This window comes from Pelobates fuscus, chromosome 2, assembly GCF_036172605.1.
Source record: "Pelobates fuscus isolate aPelFus1 chromosome 2, aPelFus1.pri, whole genome shotgun sequence".
NCBI classification, from domain to species: domain Eukaryota; kingdom Metazoa; phylum Chordata; class Amphibia; order Anura; family Pelobatidae; genus Pelobates; species Pelobates fuscus.
The window spans coordinates 408,750,269-408,764,781 of record NC_086318.1 but is presented as its reverse complement, the minus strand read 5'-3'; the positions used below and the strand labels follow the sequence as shown (position 1 = coordinate 408,764,781).

Genomic DNA, 14,513 nt, shown 5'->3' with positions numbered 1-14,513 from the left:
AATTGAGTTGGCAATGGTCCTTGCTGCCAGAACTGCACCACATCCAAGTCCCGGACTAAGTACCTGGCGCTTTTTGAACACACCCTAAGATTATAAAGTCGGTGCTGCCACCACACAGTCACCTTATCACAGAAAAGTTATCATTCCAGTCCAGTAAGTTGTGCTGCCAAGCTGAGTAACAACCCATGCTCTCTGCAAGACAAGCATGTCCTTTTGATTTGGGACCAAAGAAGATGGATAGCTTGAACGCATAATTTGTAATAATGTGATAGGTTATTAGGTTTTACAGAGCGCAGTACAGACAGGCAAGACAGGGGAGTAGTGAAACGAAGTATAAAATCAGAACAGGCAGCAATGGTTCTCAGTTAGTATAACAGTTCCAGGAGTCAGGACCAGCAGCAACGGTTGAGATAAAATAATAATAAAGTATTTAACCAGGAATGGTCGGACTGTCTGCTTTCAAAGTACGTCCTGGGATTTAACTTTTACCCACCATCCAGGGGATGTTACTAATAATGCAGCCAAAAGACAGGAAACTGCTAGAATAACAGGATAATCACAAACAGATATCTGTGAAATGTATTACTCAGAGAAGCTCTGTAATATCAGAGCAGAAAGGCCTCAGTCCTTTGGAATGTTATGGTGTTGGATGTGGAAATGATGCCATGTGCAGCGATTAACAGAGAGGAACAAGTGTAAGGACGACAGCAATGAGCTTGTGGAACACGCATGTTCGGTATTTGAATTGTATCGTAATTGATGCCTGGTGAAGCTGTGTGTGTGCGCTACAGCAGGGCTTGACAAATTTGCGTTTAATCTTGGAGTCAGCTAAAAAACTTAGCCTGTTATTTTTTTTAAACTATCAAAGTTTTATTTTCAATGAAAAATACAATTCTTAAAGAGACACTATAGTCACCAGAACCACTACAGCTTAATGTAGTGGGTCTGGTGTCTATAGCCTATCCCTGCAGACTTTTCCATGTAAACACTGTCATTTCAGAGAAAGGCATCAAACGGCCACTAAAGTGACTTCTTTCTCACTGTGCAGCACCTACATTCAGCGGCTCCACGCTCTTCATGGAGGCACTAAATGTTCCCCATAGAGATGCATTGAATTTTAAGCATTTCTAGATGCTGATTGGCTGCACAGTATTTTGCCACACATGTTCAATGTCTTCCCAATGCTTTCCTATGGTAAAGCATTGGATTGGCTGAGATCACCTTGCTTAATAATCTCAGCCATGGAGGTGGATCAGATGCGGCGAGACCAGCAAGGCATTGTAAAAAGGCGAGTAAAAAACACCATTCTCATGCGATCAGAAGGGTGCTCATCACCTAAACATAGACACTGACTGACACACATCCGGGGACACACACACACACACACACTGACACACAGACAAGCACTCACTAACTTACTGTGTGAGTCTACACACAAATACATTGACAGACACACATACATTCTCTCACACACTAACAAAGTACCGGTATTTGTTTTTTGTTTTGTTTGATACACTCAAAAAATATCAAATGTAATGGACTAAACATCCTACGATAACACCTTCTTTAGAAATTGGAAGCTTGAAAAAAAAAAAAGGATTGATAGACAACCTGTCAAGTCTCTTTTTACCCAATACAGATCATTTTTATTTCATCCTGGCTTGCTATTTTTCACATCCAATACTAGAAAACTTCAATATTACATTTTAGAGATTTTAAATTGGTAACTAGTGAATTAGTGCTTAAAGAAACAATGATCAGCAGTGACTTTGTTCATAGAGAGGGGTTCATGTTTCTATTTACAGTCACAATATTTTCTGAACTCATTAAAATCTAATTTGAAATAAAAAATGTCCAAATTTGTAAAAATGCGTGTGTTCAAAAGGAAAAGCTATACATCCTCTCTCAAAACATTTATACACATCTAATCTCAGAGTTTTTATTTTTTGTAGATTATAGGAAATACATTTACGTTTAGTCTTGGATCCTCAGGAATGGATTAAGTGTTTTGATTTAAAAAAAAAAAAGCAAAACTGCTCAAAAGCAGTTAAATATCAAGAGCAAGTTTTTACAATTAATTTTTAAGTTATTGAACACTAGTAGGAACAAGGAGACTTGCCCCTCAAGTTAATGACACATGTTGGAGATATTCTACATATTTTGGAGTTGCCCAATAATTACCCCTTTTTGGGGGAAAACTGAGAGTTTGATCACCAAGTACATTCTTCCAGATTTTCACTAGACTCCAGAATTAATCAGAAATGTTCATACTGATCTTACATTTAATTATTTGAAGCACTCTACAGTTATTAGGATAACTAATGTTGCCAAATCTTTAATAGTGAGCTTATGGAAAAAAAGAATATATCTGTTCATCAATAGAGATATGTATTAGCAAAGCTAAATAAAATTTAGGAATGTGGAATTTATTTTGCAAAAAGTTTTTTTAATGGAAGACCAAAAACGGGAAGTGTGGGAGATGTGGGATATACCGGTGAAATCCTTCAACGATGTTGGTGGAAAAGATGGATAATTTAATTTAATTTAATTTAATTTAATCAGTGGATACTGGATTCTTTTTTTAGTGTGTGGAATTTCGTCTGGAGGTCTGAAGTGGCGGTTGGGGAGAGAGTAAAAGAGGGGGGTTAGGGGTGGTGGAGTTCCTGCCCCCCCCACCCTCCCTTTTCTTTCTAGTTGTTCAGTGTTTGTTATTGCTTAAATTATTTTGTGTAACTTTGTAAAAAAGGGAAATAAAGTTTGAATAAAAAAAAGAAAAAATACAAACCTAAAGGAATGGGTTGTGCAAGGGCCGTGGCTTGACCATGTTGGTGGATGGATCATTAGGCAGCGAGCTCTGGCACCATTGCCACTAAAGTCGCACATTCCAAATCGCTTTTCAGAGATTTTCCGCTGCTACTTACCTGCCCTGCTCTGTCATTACCAATAAAGACCTACCAGAAAAGGCTTATCTAAAAGGAAGTAGCTGTGGCTTTTTTTCCCCAACTAACCAACAGTCAGCCAATCATTAATATGGCACTGCAGAAAGCCCGCCAGGTGCTGGACATGACGGGGAGGATGGGGCCTCCGACTACACACCCTTGCTAAGAAAGACGGACAGGGTTTATTTAGCTTGTGAGATTGAACAGAGCTCAGCCAAATTGGAAACTAATGTGTGGTTAATGCGGGTTTCCCAGACAAACAACTTGAGCACTTGCCTAGCAGTAGTAGACGCCTCAATTGAGGAACTTGCTAAACACTCCCGCCGCAACTACAATCAGATGCGGGAAGGGGTTGGCGGAGCCTGCAGTTGAAGGCCACCTGCACGCATACTTCTGGAGATTTTTCAATCTTTCCTCTTTGGAATTCTGGCTGACAAGTGGAACACTGACTGAGCACATTATGTTCTCCCTGCTATGTTACCCAATATAAAATGCATCACATAATAAAACAACTTGTATCAGTAATATAAACAAGAGAACTTATTAAAGTTGAGGAAAAAAAGAAAGATGATAATGTAGAATAAGTTGTCACAATGCAATGTGTGTTTTAGAAAAAAACTCAGATACCATCAAAGACAAAAAATCTCTAATAATTAAAGGATTAATCTATCAAATCAAGTTTCTTTAAAAGAACAGGATTACCCCCAATAACAATAAAAACAGCCAACTGGAAAGTTGGAACTAAATGCAAACCAAGGGCGATGAGGTCGAAGATGGAGTATACCTAAACCACAAAGTACATTATAATGTAACAAGCTATACTGTGACCAATGCTATATTATATGAAGTTCTAAGCAACACGTACAATGTATGAAAACCCTTTACATCTGCGAATGCTCCCCCCGTTTTTCCCCCTCTCTTTTCTGTACTCCATACTTTGTGAAAAATCTTTCAATAAAATACAAATTGAAAAAAAAAAAAAAAAAAAAAAAGAACAGGATTACTGAAACTACTTTCCTGTTTTAATCTTGCAAGTTGAATTCCAAGGAAAAGGCAATTTATTGGAACCAGCAGCTACAAAGCGACGTTTCAACCCCTAAGGGTCTTTATCAAGGCTTGATAAAGACCCTTAGGGGTTGAAACGTCGCTTTGTAGCTGCTGGTTCCAATAAATTGCCTTTTTCTTGGAATTCATTTGGAGTGCTTGGATTCATTTTTCTATTTCTACTATTATATTTGGTCCATTTGGGTACTGGGACATTTCCAGTGAAGCACCCTGGATTCCTTGGCAAGGGGTGGAGTGCACTTCCATCAATTTTCTACATTAATCTTGCAAGTTGACATTTTCGAAAATAAAGTACATAGTATTTGCACAGTAGAGGGCGCTATGTCACAAATGTAGTTTACATTGAAAATTAAATTTTTTTGAATTTATTTTTTTAAACCAGGCATCCAATTCCTAGGAAGGAAGTGGGATTAGGTTTCCTGCAAAATAGGATATTTTTTGCTTACCTCCAACTTTGCTTTATCACTCTGTAGTTTTTCAATTGTTTCCATGTATCTCTGGGTCAGACCATCCACCACTGCTTGGTGCTGAGTGTTTTCACTCTCCAGTGTTTGCAGTCTGCTTTTCATTTCTGATTCGATTTGTTTGTGTTTTTCACTAGCCTCGAAAAACTACACAAGACACAAGCCGTTCAATTAAACGTTCAAACACATTTTAAGTCACAAACAATAAGGCAATCTGCTCAAACAACACCAACAACAAAAAAATGAATACACGAAAATCTCAAATCGACCAGGTGTGGTTGAGAACCTTGTTTTATCAGATTGACAAAACATCTCAGATAAACTTACAGGGTTAGTCACTAAACCCGAAAGTGAATAATTGATAGGATAATTTAAACTTTTAGGCCAAAATGCCATGAAGAATACTAGTGGAATTGAGGAGAGATTAGCACCATACCAAAACATGACACAGACGGGCCTTTTTCTGAGCTGCAACTTCAGTATGACAGCCACTAGAGCAGTGATCCTCATCCCTCTCAACGCACACCTAACATTCCAGGATTTAGGGATTACCCGAGCGTGTCTAAGATGTTTATTATAGATGAAAAAAAACTTCCTAGAGTCCAACGTATTTTTAGGTTTGTTTGGGTTTTTTTTTTTTTTTTTTTAAACCTTAGACACACCTAGGTTATCCCTAAATCCTGGACTATTAGGTGTGCCTTGAGGAGAGGATTGAGGAGCACTGCACTTGAGGAGTGTTAACACTTCAAGATAAGCATGTTTTATCTTAACGGGTTAAACATACAGAACATCTGCACCCAGACGTAACCAAAAAAGAAAACACAAAAAAACAGGGCCATGGACTGCGCGTTAACTGGTAACACCAACAGCGTGAATACTTTTAGCTTACAGAGCGGTTATGGAACTATCTTAATAGATTCACTACTTATCCCACAAATTCCAACTGGACAGAGGATTATGGGATGAGAGTTTCTGCCTGCTGAGGGAGGGGCCTGCCTATCTGCAGGAAATGTAAAGGGGGCGCAACTTTTTTATTCTTTAAAATTGAGGTTTGTAAATTGTTAATACATTAAAAAAATAGCAGGTCAAGATGTGTGGCTGTCCTATTGTGGCAAATGATACAACTTATGTAGTTCTTGTAAATCTTGTCATATTCAAATAAGGTTTATTAAAAATTATAACCATAACTGACCTGAATGTGCAATCTCTCATTCTCTTCTATCTTTTTCTGAAGGTCTTCATCAAACACATTCTTTTGCTCTTGACTCAGCTGAGATGAGTCCACATTCTTCTGAGAAAACATATGAAAGGTTACATTCAGGTTTTACTTCTTCAATTAACTATTTTTTGCACTTGCGAGTACAATGTTCATGGATTTTTGCATTATCTTTTCTTATTCCGTCAACCTGTATACAATCATTGTATCGTGCTTGGTGGCATTAATAATGTTACCGTATAACTTGAATGGTACACAGTGGTGCACACATATTGGGTGCAACACATGGGTTAGTTTAGAACGGGTTATGCTGGGTAGTTTTAATAGTGTTGCTCCAAAAACACTCAGTTTCTGCAGTTACTTCCCAACCTGCAGAGTTTACCTTTCTACTCCAATATTACAAGTTTATGTGGCTGCAGAAAAGGTTTTTTGGAAGATGTAGTTCAGCTGTTAGCATTTTATGGTATAAATATGACACTACTACACCTGAACTCGTAAAAATGCTGCGTTGTTCCTAAAGCACTTGTGTGCAGGAATCTAGCAGCAGATAAATTCAACATTGCTATAGCAGTGAGCATCATACCTGGATAGGTTACTGCCTGGGCTGGACAAAGCCTAATGCAGAAGCAGCAAAGCCAGATAATTTGTAAAGAAAATGCAAGGACTTCAAATGTGAATTTTGTTGTTGTTTTTCCATTTTTAATTAGTTGCTTTGTGTTTTTGTTTTAATATATTATCTTATGGGGGGGGGTCGGACCGGACTGCCCTGCAGACAGGTCGCATGCCCGAGCAGCTCCTGGGGTCTTCGACTTGCACAGCTGAAAATCAGCAGAGCCTGACCCTATCTGGAGCCAAAAAGTGGGGAACTGCAACTTGGAAGACAGCTGGTGCAAAGCCCAAATCCGGGAATTCTAAACCTGAATCCATACAACGAGACCTCGGAAACTGAGGCCTAATCGAGTGAGGAGTGAGGTGGACGGCCGCCACCTTGCTTCCTTGTTCACTGCCCCACGCTGGCTCTTCAAAGGCGCGGCTGAGTGGTCCCGTTTCTCCCCCCTTTGGACCGGTGGGGGTCATCCCGTTGCCCGCCAGCACACTTCTCTACTGGGCCAACCGCCAACCACATCTAAGATGGCGGCAACTTCCACTCCGAAACAGAACAAGGCAGCAGAGATGCACCCGAGGTAGAAAGAGGTCTCTTGCCGGGCTTCTGGGGATCTGCACACTGGAGAAAGCTGGAGGAAAGAGCCATGCAGCTCAACTTACCGACCATTGATCTGGCGCTTCCAGATCCTGAAGGGCTCCAGCGCCTCTGCTCATCAACCGGACATCAGCTCCCGTAACAGCGTGGTGTGGGGGGAGAGTACCAGGAAGGTGACCCTCGGGGAGCTCTCCATACACAAATGGCGAAGAGAGGCTGCTAAACATGGCGAGCCGCTTCCTTATCACACCTGGTGCTGGGAGTGTGAGACCAGAGAATCCCCACTAGCTACGCTGATCATCTCCTTGGACCTGTCTCTGGTCGGACCCCGCAGCCCACTGAGTTCATCCTGTCTATGCATAGGCTGTCATTTTGTTAAATCTTGTATTTAAGAATACATTAAGCTCCTTAGCTTTTAAGAGTTGCCATACCGATTACTATTGGTTAATACCAGCTCCCTTTTGTTTATAATTTGCTAGTCTCAGTTTCCATCCATTAATACTTGTTTGACACTGCCTAGCATGAATATTGCCTAGCATAGATACAAAAATGTCACCATATAGATGTGCTGGCGGTCTTTCTAGTCAGGCCTCTGATAATCTTGCAGCATTGCTGGGATTCTCTTGTAATTTCCTTACAATGGCCTTAGCGTAAGCGACAACATGTTTAGTACACTATCAAAATGAGCATTCTTCTTGACATGCATAACACGCTTGCTACATCCTCTTGAATGACTCATACAAAAAAAAAAAAGAAATGTGCAAGCCTCTTAATATGACCTGTTATGTAGCTTAAAACATAAGACAAAGTAGAGACTACTTTGTCTTAAGTATTTTTCCTACGCTTGACCTTCTTTGATCGAAGGGGGAGCTTAAGTTAGCTCCATTTCCTGTGATCAAAGAAATTTTTCCACAATACTCACCTCTCCTCCTGTGTTCTCGTGTTGCTTCATTCGCTTTTTGAACGATAGACTGGGCGACGGTGAATTGACCAAAAAGAATGAGAACAGTTTGTCCATTCGTGTTAGGACCAAATTCGGTACTTTTTCTACAGTTTGGACGTTCATTCACATTAATTACATTTTAATCCGATTCATTCCGCAGCCGCTTAGTAGTTAGATCCCTAATTCCCAAGGTATTAGGGAGCCATCTACTGAAAAGCAGTATAGCGAGTAGGGGCATTAGTGAGATTTTAACCTCCCTTATGCTAATATGATGGTCATATTGACCCCCATAGAGTAAGGAGGTTCTGGGAGGGGCAAGGAGGGAGCTGTGGGTCAGTAGCTCCCTCCTTGTAATAAACGTTTTTTGTTCGTTCGAAGACAGTTTGTTCTTTGTAATTTATATTCGTTCATTCGTCTTTCTGACGAATGAACGAATAGCCGAAATTCCTGTCTGAATTTCGGACAATAGTGAATGTTAAACTGGTTACACGCACAGGAATTTCACTGCGCTATTTAGTGTGGGCAGATGACGTGTCCCATAGGGCCTTCATCTGCCCACACTAAGATGGTGGCACCCAAGACCTAGCGCCAGGCATGAAATTTAAATGTAAAAAAAGAGTGAAATGGGGGACCAAGAAGCATTTGGGGATGACTGGGGGGGACAATAAAATGTAATGTAGTCGGGATGGGGGGGTTAAAAAAAAATAAAAAATACAAATACGGATGCGGCCATGACCGTGCCGCTTTAAGCAATTTATGCTTTAATTTGGGACTTTAGGCACACACTCCTATAGAATAAAAGCATTTACAGCTGCCTACACACACACACACTGTAGAGAGGAGTTCTGGTTTTTGGTTGCACCTAATAAAGTGTGAGGGATAAATAAATCCTTTCAAAAGCCAAGAATTTCCCACTTTAGGTTATCATACAAGATCTCAGGTGTGTGCAAGTAAAGATCTTACAGATTGGGTGGGTTACCAACACCGTGGCCAAACCGCGCTTACAAAGCTTCACACTACTAATATGTGGATACATTCATTGCCAGGTTTAATAGCAATGGAAACTCCATTTGGAGTTTATTAATTGTGCAGCGCTGAGGAACAAGATCCTGTATGGATGGCATAAGACTTACCTTGGTCTTCTTGCCCTTGGATTCCATCAGTGATAGCTCTTCCTGCAGGAGTTCCACCCTCTTAGCAAGCTGCTGGTTTCTGAATGTTAGACTGTCCATCTCCTGCTGCTGCTTTCTCAGAGATTGGTCCTTCATCTTCAGCTGCTCCTGGAACCAGAGGAACATGTTGACTTATAATACAGGAAGCACTTGGACAACAGAACACGGTCAAGTAGATAAACCAAGTTCCAATCCTCCTGCGTTTATGTACCAAGTATGTTAACAAGGCAATATCTCAATGTGTACATTGGTATTAGGGAACAAACAACCTTACATTTACAATTTAAATAATAAAAAAAAAAAAAAAAAAAAAAACAACAGTTAAGACAATATCAATAGATGTGTTGAAAATCAAATATAATACACTTCAAGGAAGGCACAGAGCCCAACCTTGGAGATAAACACTTCCTGCATTCCTTCCAGTATTGCACCTGGGAACCGCAGGCACCATAACCACTTCAATTGGTTGAAGAGGTTATGGTGCCTAGAGTGTCCCTGTAAAGGAATTCTCTGGGTACCATAACCACTTCATTAATGGTTTAACACTAAAGTGAAGTTCCCCAAGTGCCAATCTGACTTTCCCTCTGGATCTGTTCAGCAAATGCGATCGTATCTGCTCGTGCGGCAGTGACAGACAATGTGTCAATCACTTCAGTTTTTAAACCATTTGAAAAAAGGTTGGTAAGGCGGTGCCGGAGAAGCCAAGACACAAAAAACACTACACCAGCTTGGTGCTCTGTGGTTATGGTGCCCAAAGTGTTCCTTTAAGTTCAGTTTATTTACTTTATCTTGTGTGGCTATTTTTCATTGACTTATTTACAGAAATACAAATGTACACAAGTATCAAGTAGGTGAGAGACATTTAGAACGCTTACCTTCAAACCAGATGAATTTGCTTGCTCATCAACAACTGCCTTTTTTAACACTTGGTTCTGAGCTCGTAACTGAAACAAAAAACAGACTTTATTAACATATCTTCCTATTCTAAAACAACGAGGAAATAATAATAATAATATCTGGAACCCATAAGTTATGATGTGATTATTATTTTTACTTGGCCCTATTGTCTGGGTGTAACAAATACCTTCCTTTCATTAATCCATTTCCCGTGCATTCTCTTCAATGTAGTTTCTTGTAATCCATATATTGATATCCATCCAGTTATCCAAAAAACATGCATTTCCCATCATCTAGTTACCCATATTTCATGCGTTCTCGTACATCTATTACCCACATTGTTTGCATTCCCCTACCTCCAGCTATTCACATTACATAGGTAGGTAGATAGATAGATAGATCCACATCACATACCACTTTCCATTTAAATCTCTGAGGCAAATAATCCCCTCTCTCTTTGGTTCACACACTATATGCTTTCATCCATCATTTCATCAGCATTTTCTGTTGCATTATATCGTTACAGGAAGCAGCTATACATACCATGGTATACACCTGTGTTCTCTCTATTCCTTTGTCCTAGTCAACTGTGTTTAGTAACAACAAGCACTCACACTCGAATGGTTAAAGTTGTTTAATGCTTTACTAGTCAGGGTAGCAGTAAAAGCTACGCTACGATGGACTTTGGTATTCAGCTTAGTAAAATATAAACAGAACCCAAGGCTCCCAGATGTACAAAATGTGCCTTTACATGGGCATCTCATGGCTTAGATTAAAAATGGACATGTTTGTGTAAATTGGTAACATCTACACAAAAAAGTAACAGTGATTAGGGTGCCAAAAATGGCATGGTGCCACCCTCCATTGTTACAAAGCCACAATATCAAACTTAAAGAGTTACTCCAGCCATCCATGACCACTTCAGCTTGAAACACTGCACATACGGAGATATTTGTAATTGGGCGCTGGGGGCTAGTTACACCCCAGTACAGGTGACAGTCGCACCGCATAAAATAAGTCTGTCATCAGCACGCACTGCACTCTGCCAACAGACATGACAAAGCGCCTGCAAGCGGAAGATTGCTATCCCCTCCCACCCACATTATGTTTCCTCCTGCCTTCCCCCATTGCACATTGTTTTAATCTCCACTCCCGACCCAGAGTGCACTCTGAGCCGACAAAATGGTCCAATTACAGGCTTCTCATATAGAAGCCTTTGATTGGACCACGCACCGCCCTTGTGACAAAAGCTGGATTACAGGTAAGTGAAAACTTTCTTTTGCCGGTTTTACTGAAAATCGAGGAGGAGACCTTCTCTATAGTGCCTAAAAGGGCATTTTACACAGGAAAGGTCCTCATTGAAAGGGATACTCCAGTACTCTAAATCACTTAAGCTTGCATTATAAATCTCCTTAGTAACGCATCTCTGATGCCAAGCAGACAACCAGGGGAATTCTTCCAATAACCGTTTTTAAGTTTCATTCAAAGATTAAAGGGAAATTATAGTGGCAGGAAAACAACCTTGCTTCCCCCTCCCTCACGTTAAAAACCCCTTCTGTCACTAACCTGGGTCGGCGCTGGCTCGGGCCCACCTTTGCTCCTGGTGTTGAAGGGGGAGACCTAATGTGCATGTGTGGCAATAGCCGCACTCATATTAGGATTTCCCCATGGGAAAGCATTATACAATGCCTTCCTATAGGGTTCTGGGCCAAAGTCACCTAACAGCACATTAGTCCCTCTAGCGGCTGTGTGGTAGACAGCCACTAGGGGTGGAATTAACCCTGAAAGATAATTAGTGCAGTTTCTTAAAAACTGCAATAATTACCTTTGCAGGGTAAAGTGACCTGGGACACTGCACCCAGACCACTTCAATGAGCTGAAGAGGTCTGGGTGCCCATAGTGTCCCTTTAAGTGAGAGTTTCTGATAGAGAAGCATTAGTTGCAAGATTCTTTGAGAAACATTTGATTGACACAAACATAAACAAATAAATAAAACAAAACTTTAGCATTATACAACAAGGATGTAACAATTGCTTCACTTTTGTGCCATCATCATGCTCGTTCACAGAATAATGATGTCTTGGAAATTAAAGAACTGTCATCAAATTGTCACTTTTAAATTTATTAACTGTTTATTACACGTAATGATTTTTTTTTTTTTTTGTAAATGATGTATGTATTTTTGATTTTGTTTTTAATTCTTCCAAATCCCTTGTTATTTATCCACAAATTAAAAGTGATTATGGGTATTTATTGTACAATTGTGCTTTGGGGGGTGGGGGGGGGAGGCAAGGGATTTTTATTTCCCCCATGAGGCCGTTTGAATTTTTGAATGTGTAACATACCAATGGCAACATTTGCACAGTGCTACAACCACTGTTACTGTATTGAGATTTTTCATTTAAAAAAAAAAAAAATACATCTGTCTAAACTTCAGTCACTGCACTCCATTCTGTTAAACAGAACATCACAACACTGTGATCAGACAGAACGGAATACAGTTGCAGAGATTAATAGACAAGGACCTAAATTTTATATTCTTAGAATATATAAAAACATACATATAAATTATAGCCGAAGTTTACAATATATCAATGTTAAACATAGTGACCACTAAACACCTACAGGGTTACTCACCGAATCTTTGTGAAGTAAATTCAGATGTCAAAACGGTGGCAAAAATAGCCGACGTGGAAAAATTGTCCAACTTAGCTATTTTTGCCTCGGTTTTTCCATTTACAAACAAACATATTGTAGTTTAGCAGTATAATCTGAATAATACAACAAGGTTATATAAAACTGGTTTGTTACATATTCAAATTTTAATCAGATTGGCAGTCTTTAATGCACATAGATCAACAAATTAACATAAACATACAACAGGAAGTGTTTTAAAAAACAAAGGTTTTATTCAGCAGTGATTTTAAAAATAATAAAAGAATAATAAATTGAAAGATGCTTTAGGTGACACGAAGATGCCCATCTACATTTTACGAATTACAAATCTGATACGTGCACTAATAAAACAGCGCAGTGGACACCCTCTGTAATAACAGCAATCAGCCAAAAACCATGCTATCAAATTTAATTATTATTAATATTTTATTATTATATGAATAAAGTGCATATTATGAATTACCTTGGAATATTCCTGTGCCAGTTTCTGGTACTTGCCCTGTAGCTCAGCACTGGCCATACTGGGATACAGCTCGAGGTTCTAGTGCTGAATGAAATCTGGATCCCTGCCTGGTGAAGGCTCCCTCTATGGATGCAGGAAGGGTGGAGGCACCAGGCTTCTGTATGACAGAACACAGACAGATTATGGATACAATGTATACACTGTGTATGATGGAGGCTACCTCTGTGGTTGTAGGAAGGGTGGAGGCTCCAAGAGACAGATTATGAATACAATGTATGCACTGTGTAGAATGGAGGCTGTATGAAGGGTGGAGGTTGTGGTATGACAAAACACAGACAGATTATGGATACAATGTATGTCTTGTGTATGATGGAGGCTCCCTCTGTGGCTGTAGGAAGGGTGGAGGCTCCAAGGGACAGATTATAGATACAACGTATACACTGTGTAGAATGGAGGCTATAGGAAGGGTGGAGGTTCCAGGAGACAGATCATGGATACAATGTATACACTGTGTAGAATGGATGCTGTAGGAAGGGTGGAGGCAGATTATGGATACAATGTATACCTTGTGTATGATGGAGGCTCCCTCTGTGCCTGGAGGCTGTAGGAAGGGTGGAGGCTCCAGGAGACAGATTATGGATACAATGTATACACTGTGTAGAATGGAGGCTGTAGGAAGGGTGGAGGCTCCAGGAGACAGATTATGGATACAATGTATACACTGTGTAGAATGGAGGCTGTAGGAAGGGTGGAGGCAGATTATGGATACCTTGTGTATGATGGAGGCTCCCTCTGTGGCTGGAGGCTGTAGGAAGGGTGGAGACAGATTATGGATACAATGTATACTGTGTAGAATGGAGGCTGTAGGAAGGGTGGAGGCAGATTATGGATACAATGGATACCTTGTGTATGATGGAGTCTCCCTCTGTGGCTGGAGGCTGTAGGAAGGGTGGAGGCAGATTATGGATACAATATATACACTGTGTAGAATGGAGGCTGTAGGAAGGGTGGAGGCTCCAGGAGACAGATTATGGATACAATGTATACTGTGTAGAATGGAGGCTGTAGGAAGGGTGGAGTCAGATTATGGATACAATGTATACCTTGTGTATGTTGGAGGCTCCCTCTGTGCCTGGAGGCTGTAGGAAGGGTGGAGGCAGATTATGGATACAATGTATACACTGTGTAGAATGGAGGATCCCTCTGCTTCCTGGATGATGGTAAGGATGGGGATGAAATGTCATACTCAGTCATGGAGACTGGGGGCCCCTGTCAGTGAGTGCATAGTTGGCAGTGACAGCTGTCCCGATTTACCCGGAACAATCTCTATTTTGTGAACTGCTACCCAGTTCCTCAGTGCAAATAGGTTTAAATTGCCGCACATGCGCAGAGCGGCGGGGAACTCTGCGCATGCGCGTCAACCCGCGGAAGGGCAAGCCTGAACACAAGGTAAAACTGCGCGTGCGCAAGACTCTAC

General features: G+C 40.5%; 1 protein-coding gene across 2 annotated transcripts in view; it reads right to left on the bottom strand.

Annotated features, from left to right (window-relative positions):
• Positions 1–13,156, bottom strand: part of PPP1R21 (protein phosphatase 1 regulatory subunit 21) — a 75,049-nt gene extending 61,893 nt beyond the window's left edge. The window contains exons 1-5 of one of the 2 annotated variants that reach the window (XM_063443932.1): positions 13,037–13,156; positions 9,876–9,944; positions 8,962–9,108; positions 5,661–5,759; positions 4,451–4,615 (exon numbers count right to left, since the gene is read on the bottom strand). In XM_063443932.1, the coding sequence (XP_063300002.1) occupies positions 4,451–4,615; positions 5,661–5,759; positions 8,962–9,108; positions 9,876–9,944; positions 13,037–13,093 (537 nt within the window). In that variant the 5' untranslated portion in view covers positions 13,094–13,156. The remainder of the gene's footprint in view (positions 1–4,450; positions 4,616–5,660; positions 5,760–8,961; positions 9,109–9,875; positions 9,945–13,036) is intronic. The other variant, XM_063443933.1, reaches the window with a different exon arrangement.
• Between the last annotated feature and the right edge of the window lie 1,357 nt (positions 13,157–14,513).